General features: G+C 42.9%; 1 protein-coding gene across 2 annotated transcripts in view; it reads right to left on the reverse strand.

Moving 5' to 3' along the window:
* LOC110506088 (protein BEAN1) overlaps positions 1-23504 on the reverse strand; it is a 55877-nt gene that overhangs the window by 10293 nt on the left and 22080 nt on the right. For both annotated transcript variants that reach the window (XM_036963787.2, XM_036963788.2), the window contains 2 exons: positions 9233-9430; positions 8215-8356 (listed from right to left, as the gene is read on the reverse strand). In XM_036963787.2, coding sequence (XP_036819682.2) covers positions 8215-8356; positions 9233-9430 — 340 coding nt within the window. The remainder of the gene's footprint in view (positions 1-8214; positions 8357-9232; positions 9431-23504) is intronic.

Consider the following 23504-nt stretch of genomic DNA (forward strand, 5'->3'; position numbering starts at 1 on the left):
AAGGGGTGGCTACTAAATATTTGTTTAACATTGTTTTGGTTACTACATGATTCCATATGTGTTATTTCCTAGTTTTGATGTCTTCACGATTATTCTACAATGTAGAAAATAGGAAAAATAAGGAAAATGCCTGGAATGAGTAGGTGTGTCCAAACTTTTGACTGGTACTCTATGTAAATAACATAACAGTGTGGTGTGTGTGTGTGTATGTGTGTGTGCGTGTGTGTTTGTGTTGGGATGTGCCCAGTTCTCCCTCTGCGGAAGCAAGTCCCTTCACAGGCTCCACAGGTGAGCTGCTGATCTAGGTGGTGTAAGCTCTGTAGTTTCCCTGAGCCATCTGTGGCAATGGCAGCACTGCCCAGCATCACATGCCTTTCCCTCCATCCATCCACTCCACCCTGCTGCCTCCTATCCCTGACTATGCACACAATGTACACTACAAAACACACTCTCTCTTTTATCCTCTCCAATGCACTGGTCCTCGGCCAACAGATTTAGATATTTCTATTTTGCACGGGATATTCTTCCTGATCTAAATCTACCTCAATCTATGACACATCTTAGCCTAAATTCAGGCATAAGAAAACATCCCTGTGGTGTGGTTGATGTTTCCTACATGAATTGGAACAGCAGCGAAGAAGACCTAGCTTGAGAAGACGTAGTTTGGGAGTGATAAAAGTACATTAGGTCTCAGACACGAATCGTGCCTCTGTTATTATGAGGAGTGATTTCCCTCCCTCCACAGCGTAGCAGAGATTGATGGAGGCTATGAGAGGCTGAGGCATTGACAGAGTGGCTTGTTCAGCACCAACAACCAAGCCCACCACCAGCACCACCACTAACCCCATCTAACAGTGGAGCCTAACATCCAAACCGATAATAACACCAGCTCTCTAAAGGCTTGAAAACACAAGCACTACTTGCCAATTAGAAGCTAGTTATCCAGTCCGGTCTTAACATCAAATACGTTGTGTTAGCATAGGACTTTCTTAGCTGTAGCTGTGACATTGCAAAGATCAACACCGTTTTTGACAATCTGTTGATCATTAGCATGTCTGTCTCATTAAAGGACAAGCTCTGACTATCAACAATCAGGTGTTGGTATTTAGAGCAGAACAAAGACTGTTAAGAAACACGACTGGACATGTTAAGAGACACGATTGGCTAAACCTCCTCTTTCTCTCACTCGTGCCCACTCTCTTGTAAGCCTTGTTTATACTTGGCGCTAACATGCATCCTGCGTCCTGATCTTGTCCACATTCTGATTGTGCCCACATCTTCAGATATACATTTACACGTGGTGTTTAAATGTCTCTTATCCATCCACTGTGTCCACATTCTGACCAGATTTCTTGGTCTCTCCCTGTATGCAAATTATACATAGATATATATATTGATTTACTTATTGATTTTAAGACACATACTGATGTCAGAAGTCAATGTTGAAGTCAATGTTGATGATTTCAGAAACAGGATAGTGATGATTTAAATGGTTTCACTGTCCGGATCTGTCTACACTAAGATATCCAGACACAACGCGTGCCTGACTACCTCCGGAGTAGGTAATCGTCTACACCTGTCAAAACAATGTGGGCACAATAAGAATGTGGACAAGATCAGGACAAAAGGCGCATGTTAGAACCAGTTATAAATGGGGCTTTAGCCTACGTTAGCATACTGTATGTAACCTACAGGTTTATCTGATGGAAAAGGCCAGTGAATAAATGAGGTAGGACATAACTATCTATACAGAAATTGAGCAGATTGATATATCGCCAAACTGAATTACACACTATTCAGTGACATTAATAGCCCTGTCTGTGGCAGTAATATTCCATATTTTTCATAATTTGTTGTTGAACAGAAATGGGCCCGATGTTTCAGATGGCTCCTCTGGAGGGAGAGGTAATTTCACCCTCTTTAGAGGCCCCTCACAGGGCCTTACACAGGGCCCGCCGCACTAATGGAAGTGTCATATAAATGTAAATAACATTGTGACTCTGTGAAACAAACCTTGAAGGGCAAGCAGGCAGAATTGAGCCGGATAAACAAACAAGCACGCTCGAGCACACATTCACGCAGGCGTGTGCGCACGCACGCACGCACGCGCGCGCGCACACACACACACACACACACACACACACACACACACACACACACACACACACACACACACACACACACACACACACACACACACACACACACACACACACACACACACACACACACACACACACACACACACACACACACACACAACCCTGGAATCCTGGGCGGCAGGTAGTCTAGCAGTTAAGAGCATTGGGCCAGTAACCGAAAGGTCGCTGGGTCAAATCCCTGAGCCGACTAGGTGAAAAATCTGTCGACGTGTCCTTGAGCAAGGCACTTGCCATCAATAATGACTAGCCTGTGCTCTGACCCCACTCTCTGAGGGTGTCTCAGTGTAATTTGCAAGGATTTTTGTTTTTTTTTGTTAGTCCATCTAGTCACAAAAAGGTTGCATTTCCTCTCAGGTTAGTTTTCTAGCTTCATTCTGAAATATATGGGGTAGTGAAATAGATAGTGAAATCATCAGGAGCTGTCTAGGATGTAATCACAGACTAGTAGTCAGTAAGCAGGTGTAGTGTCAGCCAGGGATCAGAGTGGAGATGATGTGGTGGAGGCTGGCAGGATGTCTAGACCTGCAGATTGAGCCAGTGGAGGTTTAGAAGACTGTCAGGATTAAGCCTCCTCCTCCTCCTATGTAATCCAATCACAGTGAGGAAAGAGTGCATTAACTAGACTCTAGCACACTGAACCTAAACAGGGAATAAAGAACTGCTTCGTAGCCTACCCTCTCTGTGAGGAAACAACTTTTTATTTCTTTGATTTTTATTTGATCCTTATTTTATCAGGGAGACCAAGGTCTCTTTTACAGATGGGCCCTGAATTACAGAAATTACAGAAAATACACACATCAAAACATAAATACAAAATGCAAGCAGAAAGAAATAAAGAAAAGTCATCAGTAATAAGGCCCTCAATCAGCTTTCTGAATTGCCCCAGAGGCACCAAAACATCCCATTTAAAGAACATTTTGAAGATTGTTCAACAAATAAGGTGCAAGAAAACTAAAAGCTGACATATCTAACTCAGTAGAGTCCGAAGGAATTTCCAGAGTTAACCATCCCGGAGACCGGGTGTCTAAAGTTTAGTAATCATGTTAGGTACAGTGGGAGTTTTTGTAAAAGGGCTTTATACATGAAAACATAGCAATGCATCAACCTACGTGACATCAAGAGCCAACCAACTTTCTGGGAGCGAATGCAGTGATGAGCACTAAAACTGTCGCCCGTATTAAAGTGCATCTAATGGCTTTAATGAAGTGGCAGCTGCGTTCATGTACAGTTGGAGTCGGAAGTTTACATACACCTTAGCCAAATGCATTTAAACTCAGTTTTTCACAATTCCTGACATTTAATCCTAGTAAAAAATCTCTGTTTTAGGTCAGTTAGGATCACCACTTTATTTTAAGAATGTGAAATGTCAAAATAATAGTAGAGAGAATGATTTATTTCAGCTTTTATTTATTTCATCACACTCTCAGTGGGTCAGACGTTTACATACACTCAATTGGTAGCATTGCCTTAAAATAGTTTCACTTGGGGCAAAAGTTTCAGGTAACCTTCCACAAGCTTCCCACAATAAGTTGGGTGAATTTTAGCCTATTACTCCTGACAGAGCTGGTGTAACTGAGTCAGGTTTGTAGGACTCCTTGCTCACACACATATTTTCAGTTCTGCCCACAAATTTTCTATAGGATTGAGGTCAGGGCTTTGTGGTGGCCACTCCAATACCTTGACTTTGTTGTCCTTAAACCATTTTGCCATAACTTTGGAAGTATGCTTGGGGTCATTGTCCATTTGGAAGACCCATTTGCGACCAAGCTTCAACTTCCTGGCTGATGTCTTGAGATGTTGCTTCAATATATCCACATCATGTTCCTTCTTCGTTATGCCATCTACTTTGTGAAGTGCACCAGTCCCTCCTGCAGCAAAGCACCCCCACAACTGCCACCTCCGTGCTTCACGGTTGGGATGGTGTTCTTCGGCTTGCATGCCTCCCCCTTTTTCCTCCAAACATAACGATGGTCATTATGACCAAACAGTTCCTTTTTTGTTCCATCAGACCCGAGGACATTTCTCCAAAAAGACAATCTCTGTCCCCATGTGCAGCTGCAAACCGTAGTCTGGCTTTTTCATGGCAGTTTTGGAGCAGTGGCTTCTTCCTTGCTGAGTGTCCTTTCAGGTTATGATGATATAGGACTCGTTTTACTGTGGATATAGATACTTTTGTAACTGTTTCCTCCAGCATCTTCACACGGTTCTTAACTATTGTTCTGGGATTGATTTGCACTTTTCAAACCAAAGTACGTTCATCTCTAGGAGACAGAATGCGTCTCCTTCCTGAGCGGTATGATGGCTGCGTGGTCCCATGGTGTTTATACATGCGTACTATTGTTTGTACCGATGAATGTGGTACCTTCAGGCGTTTGGAAAATGTTCCCAAGGATGAACCAGACTTGTGGAGGGCTACAATTTTTTTCTGAGGTCTTGGCTGATTTCTTTTGATTTTCCCATGATGCCAAGCAAAGAAGCACTGAGTTTGAAGGTAGGCTTTGAAATACATCCACAGGTACACCTCCAATTGATTCAAATGATGTCAATTAGCCAATCAGAGGCTTCTACAGCCATGACATCATTTTCTGGCATTTTCCAAGCTGTTTAAAGGCACAGTCAACTTAGTGAAAGGAAGCTTCTGACCAACTGGAATTGTGATACAGTGAATTATAAGTGAAATAATCTGTCTGTAAACAATTGTTGGAAAAATTACTTGTGTCGTGCACAAAGCTATAGTTGCCAAAACTATAGTTGTTAACAAGACATTTGTGGAGTTTTTATCAGCTTATCAACTTTCTTTTGTCAGCTTATCAACTTTCTTTTGTCAGCTTATCAACTTTCTTTTGTCAGCTTATCAACTTTCTTTTGTCAGCTTATCAACTTTCTTTTGTCAGCTGGCATCATCACTTCATAAGTGTCTTTAGAAAGGATTGCAGACCAAACTGCAAGAGAGAGGAATACGGCTGAATTATTAAAGACGCCAATTAGCTGGGCTGCCATTTAGATCAAACACACCAGGCTGTCTTTCACTGCAAAGCAGTGGCATTTACCAGCAGCACCAGAGGCTTGTTCAGGGAGCGAAGCAGGCTGGGCGCCGGGCGGAGAGTTTAGAGTGTGAGGCGGAGCACCCAGCCATGAAAGAGTTGAGCTGTGCAACAGTGCTCTAATGAACGACTTGACACAACGGCATGGTTCAACTCAACCTCAGAGAGGTTGCCGAGGCCTGACCTAACTCAGCAAGCGTGCAGGAGAACTGAATTGTAAGGCTGGTGTGTAAAATGGAGTCTTCTTATCCCTCTCTTTCTCTTCCTCTCTTTCTCTGAGCGCTCCTACTCTTTCTGTCTCCTTACTGTATGTCCTCAAAGACTACACCAGCAGGGTAGAGGACAGCCATCTTGGCAATTTGAAACTAAAAAGACTTTCAAAGGAATCTTCCATCACAATCCCCAGTCCCCACAACTGTTTGCTGCTATTAAGGTGAGCATGGCTTACAGCAAAGTTATAATATATACAGTATCATTTAGCACAGTGGGTCTCGACTGGTTTTGACCGGGGACCCAAATTTGACAATGACAATTGAGTCGCGACCCAATATGATGGACTGCTGATGATTACATTTTGTAATGTTGTGTTGCAGCTGCCTTCTTGGGCAGGCTTCACTTGCAAAATAGACTCTGTCTCACGGGTCTACTATTATGGTATTAAAGAAAGCCATTACACAGCCATATTAACTGAGGAAACATGTAAATTCAAGAGAATTTAATTAGGAGACCAGTTCAGGAGTGGGGTGCACTACATTGTCGGGCACCATGTCCTTCGCTGAAAATGCCTCCCTGTGTAGGAAGCAGTGGTTCCACGCCGCAGCGGGTGCTCTCTCCAGGATCCGCTTCACTACCCCGAAGTGCTTTCCCGTCATGGCAGCTGCCCCATCAGTTGTCACACTGACGCACCCGTCCCAGGCCAGTCCCACGGAGCCCAGGTGCATATCCATTGTGTTAAAGACAGCCTCTGCAGTGGTGGAGGTGGGCAAATCAGCACTAAAAAGGAACAGCTCCTCGAAGTTACTATCCCAGACGTGTCTGACATAGACCATTAGAATTGTATGGTGAGCCACACCTGTTGATTCATCAAGCTGCGTGTCCTCATGTCCTGGATTCTCCTCCTCATGGTGTCATTGGATAGGGGTATAGTTTTAAGTTTGTTGGCGGGTTGACTCTCCCGATATTTCAGTGCACATATCAATCGCAGCAGGGAGCACGAGATCCTCTGCGCTGGTGTGGGCTTTTTTTTTGCACTTAGCAATGCGCTGGGCCACAAGGCATGATGCGCGAAGTGTCTTTTCTTGAATGGTGAATATGTTCTTCAATGAATCTTGTGAGGACACCAGATATTGACATTTTCTTAAAAAAAAAAAAAAGTCAGCTTGTCTTATCTTTGTGACTTGGATGCTTGGTGTCCAGATGCCTTTTCAGTTTGGAGGGTTTCATGCTCTCATTAGCTAAGAGCTCGTTGCATAGGACGTCTCCACTCACCCTGCCTGTCTTCAATTATATGTAAAACCATAATTGATGAAGTCGGGGTGGTATTTTCTTTTCTTGACAGGGACAGGGTTGTCTGCCTTGCTGTTGACATTGGAAGCAGCAGTAGATGAAGAGGGAGCTGCACGTTTTAAAAACGTGTCCATGATTTTACTCTGACAGCTAGCCTACATGAGTTAAATGACAGTTAACTATCCACATGTATAATGCCTGCAGAACACATCTGCATTACTTAGCTGTCATAAGAAGATCTGTATTATCTGATTGCTCGTGTCACATTTAAAACAAAACAATGTTGCAGAGTGACATTTTCATTGGATCAGTGTGTGTGTGTGTGTGTGTGTGTGTGTGTGTGTGTGTGTGTGTGTGTGTGTGTGTGTGTGTGTGTGTGGAAGGGGGGGGTCAGTGAGTGTGTGCAGCGCGAAAACCCTCCAAGTTCGAACGTAGCTAGCTTTTTCAACACTGCTGACGCGCTGCACGTTTAAAGTCAGCAACAATAAGCGGTGAGGCCGTATCCTTTCAAAATAAAAGTTTCAGTGTGGCGGTTACCTTTCAAAATAATTTTGTATAAAAAAATGTATATTCTTGCAAAAGTCCCACCCCCCCCAGTTGAGAATCCCTGATTTAGCAGACGCTTTTATCCAAAGTCACAGAGTCATGCATTAGACCGCTGTGCCACTTGGAAGCCCAAAGGCACTGCATCTCAGCGCAAGAGGGGACACTAAAGTCCCTGGTTCGAATCCAGGCTGAATCCCATCCAGCTGTAGGGTGGTGCACAATTGGCCCAGCGTCGTCCGGGGTAGGCCGTCATTGTAAATAAGAATTTGTTCTTAAACTGACTTGCCTAGTTAAATAAAAAAATGCATGCATACATTTGATCCCGGGAATTGAACACACTATCCTGGCGTTGTAAGTGCTGTGCTCTACTAACTGAGCTAGAGAACTACAGTTTTTGCATGGAAACTTGAATGCACATGAAATACATATTTCATATATTCCAAAACCCTTTACATTTCAATCATATAACCGTAAGCGTGCACTAAGTACAGAAAGCCTATGGCTCTCCACTATGGTGGTTGATAATGTGATATTCAGATTGATCAGAGAGCTCTTAACCACTTCTCACATCTACTCATTACTACAGCTCTCCATTCCCCTGCACATCCCTCCATTCCATTACCTTGACCCTTCACAATGGTCCTGCTTCATTATCATAGCCAGATCCTATCTCTCACACACACACACACACACACACACACACACACACACACACACACACACACACACACACACGCACACACACACACACAACCTGGGGATCACCCAGAGGTAACCAACCAGAAGAATAGTGGTGCTCATGATCATTACTCATCCATCATTTATCATAATGCATGAAGATAACAGCAAATGGACCATCAGAGACCTCCCTTTATCTAGCCATAATGGTGACCAAAGGAATGAAGATGATCGTAATGCCATTTTGGGTGGAAATACAGTCGAGTTAAATGACTTACTGAGGCGGGGAGTCTGGATACATCACATTGACTTGTGATAGAGTCTCCACGTAGGAGTCAAAGTCAAACGCTGGAGGGAACTCCTCGACACACGTCGACCTCAGCTCCCCGATGGAGCCGCCGTACGAAAAGCCATCCGGAGCTGTGGAGAGGCAGGGCAGTCTAATACAACACTAACGAACACAATAGCTTTTTTTTTTCCTCAGTGAACTACAGCACACAGTCAGGATTGTAAACATGCTCTGTGTTCAGTTCAACTGAATTTTATATCTCATGGTTTAGGGATCCTACTTTGAACTGAGTAAGCAGTAAATACAGTAAATACAGTAAATATTTCTTTTTGCAGTCCATCTCTCTCATCTGCACTGTTTTTACACCGGAGCAGTCAGAATCTTTTATGAAACATAAAGCTAAGGGCATGTGGCTACTTGAAGATAGAGGGGCTGTGATTGAAGCCAGTGCGATACAATCTGGGTATATCAGTCTTTGGCCAGGCAGAGGGAGAATGGGGCCGCGTCCTCACACAAAGGATGCTCTTTGAGCTTTTTGTGCTGTCTCTGTGTGAACTGACAATGGGACCCGGTCCATGGGGCCAAGTGGCCTTCCACAGACATGGCTTTGGCTGTGTGTGTGTGTGTGTGATTCAGTTTGGCGCAATATTTTGTTATTTTCCCATTCCGTTATCAAACCCACAGGCAGAGTGTGGTCCCTTTACATGAGGTTTCAGGAGAAGAGCACTGGTTGGTTTAAATGCCAGCTCTGGAGAATGCCAAATGTGGCATATTAATGCCATGTGGGTGAAATGTGTTCATTGGAAGACTAAACTGAATATCTTCTATCGGTTCAGCTCTGGGAAAAGGAGCATAGACAATTCATGGCCATACATTTTGTCCCAGGGATTTGTAAATAAGACCTATGAAACAGCTTGTAACTGAAAACCGATAAACTAAAGCTTATGAATGAACGGGCCACTAACACACCTACTGGCCTCATCAATGGACAACTCTCTGTAACTCACCATAGCTGGCCCGCAGGTGGGGGTTGCGCAGACGGCTGTCTTTGCGCAGGCTGCCCACGATGATGGTAACGCAGGACAGGAAGAGCACCAGGCCGATGACGATGCCAGCCACCACCAGCGGAGACACCAGCAGGCTGGCCTCGCTGCCCCCATCACGGCAGTCTGGGTACTCATGGACACTGCTCTGATTCGAGCTCACTGCACAGTTCACAGACCACAAGGTGGGGCACAGCCACAGAAAAGAGAAGGCAGGGAAGAATGGAATTACAAGAGGGACAGTGTGGAGAGAAGGAAGAGGGGGGGAGGGAGAGAGGCAGGTGATAGAGAGGGAAGAGTGGTGAGAGGATTAGAGAAAGTGGAGCGAGAAAAAAACACAGGTTAATTATTTTTGTTGGTTGTAAAGCAGAAATTCAAATCCTTTGTGGCAATGCCAATGTTACAGACGTTGCCACCATGACCCTATGGAAAGAAACATGTAAGCTGACATTCCTCATCTTACACATACCTCTCTGTGGACCGCAGGTCAGGAACACTCCCAAGATTTTCATTCCTCAGCGGAGGAATAAATTCTCAAGTCTGCCGTGTTTAATATTTAATCCTCAACCCGTTAGAATTTTTAAATACACGGGGTGGAACTCTTTCATGTCAGCTCAGGGGGCAGAAACCACACTTCAGCCATTAGTGGCTCTTCTCAAATCCCCTTCACCCTTTTCATCAGAACGAGAGAGAAACCAAAATAAGCGCACACAACATAAATCAAATGTACTCAAATAACACCACACAGATAGTGACACAGACAGATTCAATATGGGCAGGCCGGGATAATAAGAGGTGCCGTGTTAACTTTGCCACATTTGGCCTCTGAAAATCTTTTTTGGGGGCATCAACAGGAGACACGAAATCAAATCAATTTATTTATGAGGAGGCCGTTGTCTAAATGCTAATCGTATTAGTCTCTATTCATTTCTTCCCTGCTGAGGAATTCCCGCCATAATTGAGGTTATAAAATATTTGTGTAGATCATAATCAATGTTAATATTTGAATCCACATTGTGTGTTGATTTGAAGATCTAGCACAGTAGTCTACATATTCATGCTGTTTATGAAATGATTCAGATCCCTTGACTTTTTCAACATTTTGTTAGGTTCCAGCTTTATTCTAAAATTGATTAAATCGTTTTTTCCCCCCTCATCAATCTATACACAATGCCCCATAATGACAGAGAATAATGACAGAGACAGGTTTTTAGAAATGTTTGCTATTTATTAAAAATAAAAAACTGAAATATCACATTTACATAAATATTCAAACCCTTTACTCAGTACTTTGTTGAAGCGCCTTTGGTAGCGATTACAGCCTCGAGTCTTCTTGGGTATAATGCTACAAGTTTCTCCCATTCTTCTCTGCAGATCCTCTCAAGCTCTGTCAGGTTGGATGGGGAAAGTTGCTCCACAGCTATTTTCAGGTCTCTTCAGAGTTGTTCAATCTGGTTCAAGTCTGAGCTCTGGCTGGGCCACTCAAGGACATTTAGACACTTGTCCCGAAGCCACTCCTGCGCTGTCTTGACTGTGTGCTTAGTGTTGTTGTCCTATTGGAAGGTGAACCTTCACCCCCAGTCTGAGGTCCAGAGCTCTCTGGAGCAGGTTTTAGTCAAGGATCTCTGTACTTTACTTTGTTCATCTTTCCCTCGATCCTGACTAGTCTCCCTGTCCCTGCCACTGAAAAATATCCCCACAGGATGATGCTGCCACCACCATGCTTCACTCTAAGAATGGTGCCAGGTTTCCTCCAGATGTGATGCTTGGCGTTCAGGCCCGAAGAAATCTTGTTTCTCATGTTCTGAGAGTCTTTAGGTGCCTTTTGGTAAACTCCAAGCAGGCTTTCATGTGCCTTTTACTGAGGAGTGGCTTCCGTCTGGCCACTCTACCATAAAGACCTGATTGGTGGAGTGCTGCAAGTTGTCCTTCTGGATGGTTCTCCCTTCTCCACAGAGGAACTCTGGAGTTCTGTCAGAGTGACCATCTGGTTCTTGGTCACCTCCCTGACCAAGGCCCTTCTCCCCACGACTGCACAGTTTGGCGGCAAGCTCTAGAAAGAGTCTTGGTGTTTCCAACTGTTGGGTTCTGAAAGTATGAAATATACTTATTCATGTCACTGAGGGAGAGAGGGGAATGTATAACGTTTACATTCTGTCCGGATAAGCTATTGTTAGCCATCGGGGATCCAACGGGAGGAAAAAAGACACTGTCTGGTGGGAGGAAAAAAGACACTGTCTGGTACGAGTCAACATGACAGCCGTGAGTTGGGGAGGAGTGAGTACTTTGAGGCAGAGGTCAGATGAAGTGATGGAGGAACAGATATCACCAAGGTTCTGTCTTGCCACAAAGATGCATTGGCTGTTCAGATATGTAGGAGAATCAGCAAAGGAGAAAGGGTTAAATATCAGTGCTTGTGTGAATATGTATTTTATCTTATGCAGATGTATGACCCAATGGAGAAATAAACTTGGTTTGAGCGTTATTAAGCGGCCGATACATTTTATAAGGTTAATTTAGAACCTAACAGTTGGCGCTGTGAGCAGGGTTCACCACGATTTACAGCTGAACTAGAGATTCCGAATCAGTGAACAGGAGCCGGCACCGGGAAACAAGGTATGCACAGTTCCTACACCTGTTATCACTCATTCTGAAATCTTGGGGAGATGAGAGTCGTAGGTTGAACCAATTATAGGATATGGATCTAGAAAGCCTGAGCTTATTCAGTTGTCCCATTGTATTACGACCGGTCATAGCTTTGTGGTATATGGTAAGTCCCGGGAGGTAAGCCCAAACACGTGTAGAGGGTAAGTCCTAGGGGATAAATCCTGAGTGGGTTGATTCCTGCTAGTACCATAAAGTATAGGATTAGTCCCGGAAGGTATGCCCGAACAGGTACCTGTAGAGGGTAAGTCCTAGGGGGTAAATCCCGAGTGGGAAGGTACTATAAGAATAGGGTGAGTCCCGGAAGTTAAGCCCGAGCAGGTTAGTACCTGCAGAGGGTAAGTCCTAGGGGGTAAGACCCGGGTGGGGTTGGTTCCCTGCTAAGCCTGTAATGAGAGGGTGAAGGTCTCAGCCACAGTGGCTGTGAGGCAGTATAGTGCCAGGGGATGGATAAAGTGTCTGGAGGAGAGCCTCATCCATGGTTCGAAAAGGAAAAAGACATTCAAACGTTGTTTGAACATGATTTGAGTATATTAGCAGTAGCATTAAGGAGAGAGGTTGGTTTATGCCCTATTTGGGCGGGGAACCGTGACAGATTATGTGGAAATAGGAAGACAATTTTGGTAATGTGTGTTATCAACAACAGTGATATTTGAGGCGTAACACTGAAATAAGACATTAGGTCATCCGTATTCTCCAGTAATAAATTTGCAGGCGCTATAGTATTGGTTCTGATACAAGGTATTAAGTGCAGTGACAAATTAATAAGCACACATACCCGAACTATTCTCCTGGGGATGTGGGTAGCTCTACCTTGGAAAATAGTTAATAGAAGGTGTGTATTAAAGACAGGAGTGAAGAAATCGAAACACCTTGGACACTGAAAAAAGTGCATGAGCATTCTAACAATTCGGCTCGATTATGGGAAAAATTGAGCAAACTGGATACAATTGGTCAGCATTTCCCAGCTAACGGAAAATTCAAATCTAGTAGAGAATTCAGGGAGGCAATTGTGACTTGGCACATTGACATAAAACCAGAATCAAAAGTTCAATATACCAGCATTTGATATCAGCATTCTATCAACAAAAAATACAAACCGATTAACCCGGAATTAGTAGATGTACTCAGCTGCAGAAAGACTGAGTACATTGATAGAAGTTGTACGTCGGCTTTGATGGCAGGTTTGAAACCTGTCATCAAAACGGCAATTGCGGGGGGTGGTGGACCAGCATTCTCACTGGGATGAAATAGTACAAGCGGCGTGGAGAGAGGAAGCTAATTCCGTTTACTCCGCAGATGTACGAGTGGTTAATGCTGCCCCAGTGGAAGTCGTTAACTGCGGTCTCATTGGCCAAGGTAGGACAAAGAAACATTGAGGAAAGGGTAGCGAGCCTGCGCTAAGGCACAGGGGGCTAGCTCCCTGTTTTAGATGTGGGGCTATTGGTCATTGGAAGAATTAGTATAGAGTGGTATGGAGACTACTGCACCCGCTGCATTAGGGGGGGATGCTGCAATTCAAGCATTTGCATCTTTGTCAAAACAACAGCAGCAAACACTCCTGAAAGTAGTGGGGTTAGATCAATAATGGTTCAAGGAAATGACGTTTTCTATGTGAAGGAAGGACTGATAAGATCACGTCTTACACAACTTTTTAATAGATGCCAGGGATCAAATATTGCGAATTCCTTATGATGAAAAATTGGCTAAATTGCCGCAGGAAAAAAACATTTCGGGTTGAAGAATCTATGCGAAATGGGAATGGATTCTGAAGAGGTAACAAATCAAATGATCTGGATGATAAACACTCCTTGCAAACTTAGAAAACCTTGGGGGGTTTTAGTCTCGTGTGAGACATTTTATGTTGCTTTATTTATGAAACAGATTTACATTTTATGTCGCCTTATTCTGAAATAGATTTATAGAATGGACGAAAAGGGAGGAGGGGTCACGAGAAATTAGCATTGGGGTTACCAAACCTAAAATGAACTTTTTTAGTTCATGCCATGTGGGTTCATGAACACGAAGAGCGTTGTGGTGCGGTGGTTATGGAGAATCATGGGGAAAAGAGACAAGGGAATCGCTAGACTCGGTGGCGAGATAATGTCGTGGTGTCTAAGGGTAGTACATGCCAAGTAAGGGATACATAAACAATGGGGGTGGATTAAAACAAACGGTTAATGGTTGGAGTGAGGACAGTGGATTTACCATTATCATGTTTCGCTTGTAATTAATACTTTTGGATTGCTGATTAAGATGTAGCATAGTGAATGCTAAACAAAAATGTACACTGTCTTTTCCAGGAGAGGAGGGGGTTTCATTATCTCTCTTTGGTATGTTTCCAGAGACTGTGGTCTTGGGGAGAGCAGTTAGTGAAATTCGGCATTTTTATTAGTATAAAAGTATCCAAAGGGGCCCCCTCTGGTGAGGCCTGATCAATCTCAGTAGAGATGATCGAGACGGGTGGGATTTTAATTATAATATGAATGAGGGACATTACTCTCTAGTCTATTTTACCGTTACCTTATATCTTATGGGATACCATTATTTCCTTATGGAGTTATCAAGAATTGTAATTATAAGTTGATTGGTTATTCTAATTTGTTTATTATTGAGTTAACATGCAGTGTTTTTGAATCACAATGTGAATCATGTGTTCAACGGGTAAATTACCAGTTCCCTGGGGCCCTGGTTCTTTGGTTAAATACACTAAAGAATTTTGTTCCGTCTTCACATAGAAGGGAAAATATATGTTAATGAGGGTTGACGGTTTCTCCAAAAGGATTTCATTTTGGTCTTTGTTTCGATACAAATTTCACCAGATTGGGTCTGCCGGATTGTTGGTATTTCCCCCATGGGTTAGAGTTCTAACTCCCTGATCTGGTAACTCTTCGGAGAGGTCGCCAGTAAAATAAGGGAGTATGAACCAAGTTTGAAAATGGTTTCAACAGTAACAGTATGTTGTTTAGCTCTTTGACATTTGTCTTAGAGATAATGGTATTAAGAAAACTGAGAATGTAATAATTAATCAAACGGTGAACGGATGGTCTGGATATCCGGATTCAGAAGTGTCTTAAACTGTTGTTTTGCTCCGTCTTCTCTCAAGTAATGGCAAGGGTGACGTCAGATGGTGTCTTAATGCATGGATCATTTGACCACGAACAGTGTGTGAACCTCAAAAACCTCCCTAGCCAGCTGAACAATAAGTTCAATATCAATCAATACGACCGTGACTTTTAACACTCATATCTGTGACCTGAGTCCGAGCCATCAACCTGGGTACAGGAGGAGTGCATCATGAGTCCTGAGACCGCGCATGTGGCGTGAGCATGGAGAGAAATCACGTTCAAACGTCTCTCATGCTCGTGGAGTACTGGTGGGAAAAATGGACCAGACCGAACGGTGGTGTCGGCACAGGTGAGAGACTTGTGTATTTGAATTTTTTTTAACTTTATGTGGATATTGATATAGGGACATTATCAAGGGCCATCAAGTTGAGTTACATACGTGCCGTTGGGAAGATGAACTTTAACACTACCTGAAGAGGAACCCATAAAGACACGCTAGAAAGGTGGTCAACCGTGCCCGTAATTGTTTAGTTGGGGTGTCAGGTTAATTGAGGAGGAATTCACTGCGACATTCCTGGTAATTTGGACTAAGAATGCATTGAGATACAGTACTATCATCACCATGCCCTCGTAACAGGTAGACAGGGACAAATGGGGGTTGTAATGAGAAGAGTTATTACCGGCAATCAATGGTCCCGTTTGAAAATGTGCATTCTAACCGTGATGATGTGTGCTAGGTTGAGAAGCTTGAATTAGAGTGATAGACTCTAAGTAAAGCACTAAGGACTGTCATTCTAAATTTGGCTTGGATAATTTATAAAATGTTTTAATTATGATTCGGATAAAGCGAGAGAGAGCGCTACTCTCAAACTGTGAGGGGTGGGTGCACGGCTCTAACTTATTGGGTCTAGGGAGGGTTTTTCTCTCTAGAAATTTTAACTTTCTTTAAGTGTCCTCCGAGAGGGAGGTTATTAGAGAACTCACTGGATTGTCACGCCCTGATCTGTTTCACCTGTCCCTGTAATTGTCTCCACCCCCTCCAGGTGTCGCTTATTTTCCCCAGTGTGTTTATCCCTGTGTTTCCTGTCTCTCTGTGCCAGTTTGTCTTGTATGTTTCCAAGTCAACCAGTGGTTGTCCCGTTCTCCTGCTTTTTGCATTTCTCCTTTTTCTAGTCCTCCCGGTTTTGACCCTTGCCTTTTTTCTGGACATTGTACCCGCCTGCCTGATCATTCTGCCTGCCTTGACCACGAGCCTGTCTGCCACTCTGTACCTCCTGGACTCTGATCTGGTTTTGACCTTTTTGCCTGTCCACAACCATTCTCTAGCCTACCCCTTTGGATTATCAAACATTGTAAGACTCCAACCATCTGCCTCCATTGTCTGCATCTGGGTCTTGCCTTGTGTCTTGATAGGATAACTTGAGTCAACCATGAAGGGGATTTTGTTTTACAATGTCTTTTATAATCCTAATGTTAAAGCACATCAATACATGTGGATTGCTGGATGATACGGTACAATAAATTGCATCCAAGGCTCATAGTCTGTCTTGCGTTTGACACCCAAGGATGAAAATGAAGGAGACGGGCATGGAGACTAGCATCCCATGGGCATAGAATAGAACGGATGGATGTTTCTTTCCACCGTCTTAGTCGCATCAAGAGTGGTGAGAAATTATTAATCATGCATTTCCTCTCTTCCTTGTTCAAGTCAATCTGTTTTTAGGTGTTGTGGAACACAAGAATGATCATTGTTCCAGATGAGGGATTGGTGGAAATTGACTAATTGATTTGAGAATGTACAGTCGGAAGTTTACATACACCTTAGCCATATACATTTAAACTCAGTTGTTCACAATTCCTGACATTTAATCCAAGACCTAATCCTGTTTTATGTCAGTTAGGATCACCACTTTATTTTAAGAATGTGAAATGTCAGAATAAGAGTAGAGAATTATTTATTTCAGCTTTCATTTCTTTCATCACCTTCCCAGTGTGTCAGAAGTTACACTCAATTACTATTCGGGTAGCATTGCCTTTAAATGGTTTAACTTGGGTCAAACATTTTGGGTAGCCTTCCACAAGCTTCCCACAATAAGTTGGGTGAATTTTGGCCCATTCCTCCTGACAGAGCAGGTGTAACTGAGTCAGGTTTGTAGGTCTCCTTGCTCGCACACACTTTTTCAGTTCTGCCCACACAGTTTCTATAGGATTGAGGTCAGGGCTTTGTGATGGCCACTGCAATACTTTGGCTTTGTTGTCCTTGAGTAATTTTGCCACAACTTTGGAAGTATGCTTGGGGTCATTGTCCATTTGGAAGACCCATTTGCAACAAGCTTTAACTTCCTGACTGATGTCTTGAGATGCTGCTTCAATATCCACATTATTTTCCTGCCTCATGATGCCATCTATTTTGTGAAGTGCACCAGTCCCTCCTGCAGCAAAGCACCCCCACAACATGATGCTGCCACCCCCGTGCTTCACAGTTGGGATGGTGATCTTTGGCTTGCAAGCCTCCCCCTTTTTCCTCCAAACATAACGATGGTCATTATGGCCGAACAGTTCCATTTTTGTTTCATCAGACCAGAGGACATTTCTCCAAAAAGTACGATCTTTATCCCCATGTGTAGTTGCAAACCGTAGTCTGGCTGTTTTTTTATGGCGGTTTTAGAGCAGTGGCTTCTTCCTTGCTGAGGGAACTTTCAGGTTATGTCGATATAGGACTCGTTTTACTGTGGATATAGATACTTTTGTACCTGTTTCCTCCAGCATCTTCAAAAGATCCTTTGCTGTTCTGGGATTGATTTGCACTTTACGCACCAAAGTACGTTCATCTCTAGGAGACCGAACGCGTCTTCTTCCTGAGCGGTGTGACGGCTGCGTGGTCCCATGGTGTTTATACTTGCGTACTATTGTTTGTACAGATGAACGTGGTACCTTCAGGTGTTTGGAAATTGCTCCCAAGGATGAACCAGACTTGTAGAGGTCTACAATTTTTTTTTTCTGGGGTCTTTATTTTCCCATGTCAAGCAAAGAGGCACTGAGTTTGAAGGTAGGCCTTGAAATAGGTCCACAGGTACACCTCCAATTGACTCAAATGATGTCATGGCTTTAGAAGCATCTGATGGGGTCAATTTTCTGGAATTTTCCAAGCTGTTTAAGGGCACAGTCAGCTTAGTGTATGTAAACTTCTCACCCACTGGAATTGTTTTTTAGTGCATTATAAGTCAAATAATCTTACTGTAAATAATTGTTGGAAAAAATACTTGTCATGCACAAGGTAGATCTCCTAACTGACTTGTCAAAACTATAGTTTGTTAACAAGAAATTTGTGGAGTGGTTGAAAAATGAGTTTTAATGACTTCAACCTAAGTGTATGTAAACTTCCGACTTCAACTGTATGTTTTATAACTGTAGAAGTGAATTAGGAGTAGTGACTATTGTGTTATGGGTTAGATGGAATGATATTTGGGCAAATGCATTTGTAGCGGAGGTAAGGGTCATACGAGGCCTGTGTTTGAGACTGAATGTTTACATCAGGCTGTTAAGTGGGATGGAATGTGACTGGGGTGGAGATCTGTGGGGGCTCATAAATTAAGGTTGGGGGGATAGTCTCTGGGGATGATAGCTCGTAGGAGAGGGAGACAGTTAACTGTGCACAATATAGACTATTATGACGTTACATTGAACGTTAAACATACCCAGATCATGGTGAGAGTAGCAGAGATAAGTGTCGGCACATCAGACATTACTGTCAACCTTCAAGAAACCTGTGACTCAAAGTTTTGTTAGGTTGCGTACCATTCCAACGTCATATCTTCCCCATTTCTAACAGCCAGCAAACACTTGACATATCTCTTGTTAGACTTGTTAGACTTGTTTATACTGTATTATTGACTGTATGTTTGTTTTACTCCATGTGTAACTCTGTGTCGTTGTATGTGTCGAACTGCTTTGCTTTATCTTGGCCAGGTCACAATTGTAAATGAGAACTTGTTCTCAACTTGCCTACCTGGTTAAATAAAGGTGAAATAAAATAAATAAATAAAAATCTCCCAGAAGACTGGGACCGATCTAACCTGAGCACAAGGGAGTATTATCCACAGTTCTAGACTGTAGCAGAACACAGAAGGTCATTGGAGATGGGTGGCAAGGGGCCCGGGTATGAGTATATGAAAGTGGTCAGTACCTAGATCTATCTGTGTACCACACACGGTAGAAGAGCAGGAGACAGATTCCCGTAGCTATTCTCACAGCAGTTGGTGAAGGGACAGTGCCTGAAGGATCAATAATAGTAGCGAAGGAGGCTATAGTAACAGCATGGAACTGGACTACGGTGCAAACGAGGGGTATTGTGAAGTATGCGTCATGGGCAGTGTTGGCAGTAGCAGGGGTTACTTTATTAGCATTGTTGGGATATCATCTTCTGAGGGCCTTGATGTTGAAATGTATTCACAGTGCTGAGTGACCTCAAGATGAGGTAAAGGTTAAGGCCACTGCATGTGTATATCGGGTGGCTATAGAGGAAGAAGGAGATGGGGAGCAAAGTGAGAATGACATGGCTTGGGAACACCTCTCGGAGCCTGTGGTCTGACGGCGAAGACTGGGTGAAAGCACAAGTTTTTTTTGTAGTTTTTTTTTTAGGGTCTTCATTTTTGCCAAATCCAGTAGAAGAGAACCCTGAAGGCATAGGCAGGTGAAGCGAGAGTAGGACTTGTCATGCTATCAAACGTTGTTTTTTTCTTTGCATATAATATTGTGCATAGTTTAACACATTTATTAATACTGTTATGTATTGTGTTTCTTTTTGCTTTTCAAGTCTTGCGCTATCACTCTCTTAGGAACCAGAAGGAGAACGTTTGAATGGAAGAAGTCAACAGCTCGAGTGGACATGTTGTTATCAGTGTTCTATGAGAGATGGAAATAAGGGTGTGTATGGTGTGATTTATAGAACAGAGGCCATAAGTCTCTGTGAATGTTAATCATGTTTCATTTTTTTTTGTTCGTGCTTTATTATCATTGTTCATTTTTAAGTCATTTCCAAGTTTATGTAATTTGAACAGTAGGAAGCGAATGTTTCAAGAGGAGGGATTGTTGGGTTCTAAAAAAACGCTGAAATATGCTTATTCATGTCACTGAGGGAGAGAGGGGAATATGTAATGTTTACATCCGGTCCAGATATGCTATTGTTAGCCATCAGGGAGGAAAAAAGACAGTCTGGTACGAGTCAACATGACAGCCATGAGTTGGGGAGGAGCGAGCACTTTGGGGCAGAGGTCAGGTCAGATGAAGTGAGGAAGAACTGATATCGCTAAGGTTCTGTCTAGTAACAGAGATGCATTGGCTGTTCAGATGTGTATGAGGAGACTCAGCATAGGAGAAAGGGTTAAATATCAGTGCTTGTGTGAATATGTATTTTATCTTATGCAACTGTATGACCCAATGGGGAAATAAACTTGGTTTGAGCGTTATTAAGCGTCTGTGATATTTTATATGGCTCATTTTAAAACCTAACACAATCTTCAGTTTAAGAATGATGGAGGCCACCGTTCTTGGGGTCCTTCAATGCTGCATACATGTTTTTTTTTTTTGGTACCCTTCTCCAGATCTGTGCCTCGACACAATCCTGTTTCGGAGCTCTACGGACAATTCCTTCGTCCTCATGGCCTGGTTTTTGCTCTGACATGCACTGTCAACTGTGTGTGGTGTGTGTGCCTTTACAAATCATGTCCAATCAATGTAATTTACCACAGGTAAATCAAGTTGGAGAAACATCTCAGGGATGATCAATGGAAACAGGATTCACCTGAGCTCAATTTCAACTCTGATAGCAAATGGTCTGAATACTCCTATAGATAAGGTATTTCTGTTATATTTTAATACATTTTCAAAAATGTCTAAACCTCTTTTTCCGTTGTCATTATGGGGTATTATGTGTAGATTGAGTGTTATTTAATCCGTTTTAAAATAAGGCTGTGACGTAACAAAATGTGGAAAACGTCAAGGGGTCTGAATACTTTCCGAAGGCACTGTACTGTAGCTGCCTGCATCCCTGCAGTGCCCAACCAGCAAATACAGAACATTCCCACAACATATTCCCAATACCTTCTAGTTTGGGTTTTTATCTAACATTAGGATAACATCCCAAAAACATTCAAATAATGTTTATCAATGTTTTTATATTTGAAATGAAATATCCTTGGAATGTTCTAACACCTGTAACAGCCACCAAAGAACATTACCGTAAGGTTCTTATTAGGTTTCCAGGTAATGTAATAACATTTGTTCTGGGAATGTTCTACCAACATCGGGTGAATGTTTTATACAGACATTGTATAATCATCAACACATCTGCACAGTTTTTGTGTTCTAACTTTTGGGGAAACCTATTGAATGTTCTGGGAACGCTCACAGAACCAATTATTTTTGGTTTGCTGGGCATCCTGATTGGCTAGCGGGCACGTTGACATCCCGGCCACGATGGCGTCAAAACAAGGGACTACTTGCTGCACCTCTCCTGTTACTTTGGGAGTGAACGAGCTATGCTTACTGGTAATACATATACAATGTATGTGGTGTGTATGTGGCGTGTGTAAACAAAGTCCAGTCTTCCATTAATACTGATCTGGAACAAGTCAGAGGTCGGTGTTAATGCAGAGAGAGGTCTGAAGGCAATAAAGGGCCATATATCACAGTGTAGGTTAATGGGATTATTCTGCAGGGCAACTCATTATGGTTGTATATGATTCACTGGACTGCTTACACAATGCTTTTGCGGGACTCTGTCCCCCGAGCTGGTGCTTTATAAAGATTGATTTCATCTAAAAGAAGGCAGCGGGGGGAAATAAATGAGCAGAGAGAAGAGACATCAAAATCAATCACTGGATCTAGTGATGAATTGAAACAGCACACCCTTGAATAATAACTGTATCATTTGATATGATATCTGATTGAGAGAGAGAGGGTGCGAGAGAGATACAGTTGAAGTTGGAAGTTTACATACCTTAGCCAAATACATTTAAACTCAGTTGTTCACAATTCCTGACATTTAATCCCAGTAAAAATTCCCTGTCTTACTTAGGTCAGTTAGGATCACCACTTCATTTTAAGAATGTGAAATGTCAGAATAATAGTAGGATGAATGACTTATTTCAGCTTTTATCTCTTTCATCACATTCCCAGTGGGTCAGAAGTTTACATACACTCAATTAGTATTTGATAGCATTGCCTTTAAATTGTTTAACTTTGGTCAAACGTTTCGGGTAGCCTTCCACAAGCTTTCCACAATAAGTTGGGTGAATTTCGGCCCATTCCTCCTGACAGAGCTGGTGTAACTGAGTCAGGTGTGTAGGCCTCCTTGCTCGCACACGCTTTTTCAGTTCTGCCCACAAATTTTCTATAGGATTGAGGTCAGGGCTTTGTGATGGCCAATCCAATACCTTGACCTTGTTGTCCTTAAGCCATTTTGCCAGAACTTTGGAAGTATGCTTGGGGTCATTGTCCATATGGAAGACCCATTTGCAACAAGCTTTAACTTCCTGACTGATGTCTTGATGTGTTGCTTCAATATCCACATAATTTTCCTCCCTCATGATGCCATCTATTTTGTGAAGTACACCAGTCCCTCCTGTAGCAAAGCACCCCCACAACATGATGCTGCCACCCCCTTGCTTCACGGTTGGGATGGTGTTCTTCGGCTTGCAAGCCTCCCCCTTTTTCCTACAAACATAACGATGGTCATTATGGCCAAACAGTTATTTTTTTGTTTCATCAGACCAGAGGACATTTCTCAAAAAAGTACGATCTTTGTCCCCATGTGCAGTTGCAAATCGTCTGGCTGTTTTATGGCAGTTTTGGAGCAGTGGCTTCTTCCTTGCTAAGCGGGCTTTCAGATTATGTCGATATAGGACTCGTTTTACTGTGGATATAGATATGTTTGTACCTGTTTCCTCCAGCATCTTCACAAGGAACTTTGCTGTTCTGGGATTGATTTGCACTTTTCGCACCAAAGTACGTTCATCTCTAGGCGACAGAACGTGTCGCACACCTGAACGGTGTGACGGCTGTATGATCTCATGGTGTTTATACTTGCGTACTATTGTTTGTACAGATGAATGTGGTACCTTCAGGCATTTGGAAATTGCTCCAAAGGATGAACCAGACTTGTGGAGGTCTACAATTTTTTTTCTGGGGTCCTGGCTGATTTCTTTTGATTTTCCCATGATGCCAAGCAAAGAGGCACTGAGTGAAGGTAAGCCTTGAAATAGGTCCACAGGTACACCTCCAATTGACTCAAATGATGTCAATTAGCCCATTAGATGCTTTTAAAGCCATTACATAATTTTTGGGAATTTTCCAAGCTGTTTAAGGGCACAGTCAACTTAGTGTATGTAAACTTCTGACCCACTGGAATTGTGATACAGTGAATTATAAGTGAAATAATCTGTCTGTAAATAATTGTTGGAAAAAATACTTGTGTCATGCACAAGGTAGATCTCCTAACTGAC

The sequence above is a fragment of the Oncorhynchus mykiss genome, chromosome 26 (assembly GCF_057628025.1).
Source record: "Oncorhynchus mykiss isolate SJ-2025 chromosome 26, ASM5762802v1, whole genome shotgun sequence".
NCBI lineage: Eukaryota > Metazoa > Chordata > Actinopteri > Salmoniformes > Salmonidae > Oncorhynchus > Oncorhynchus mykiss.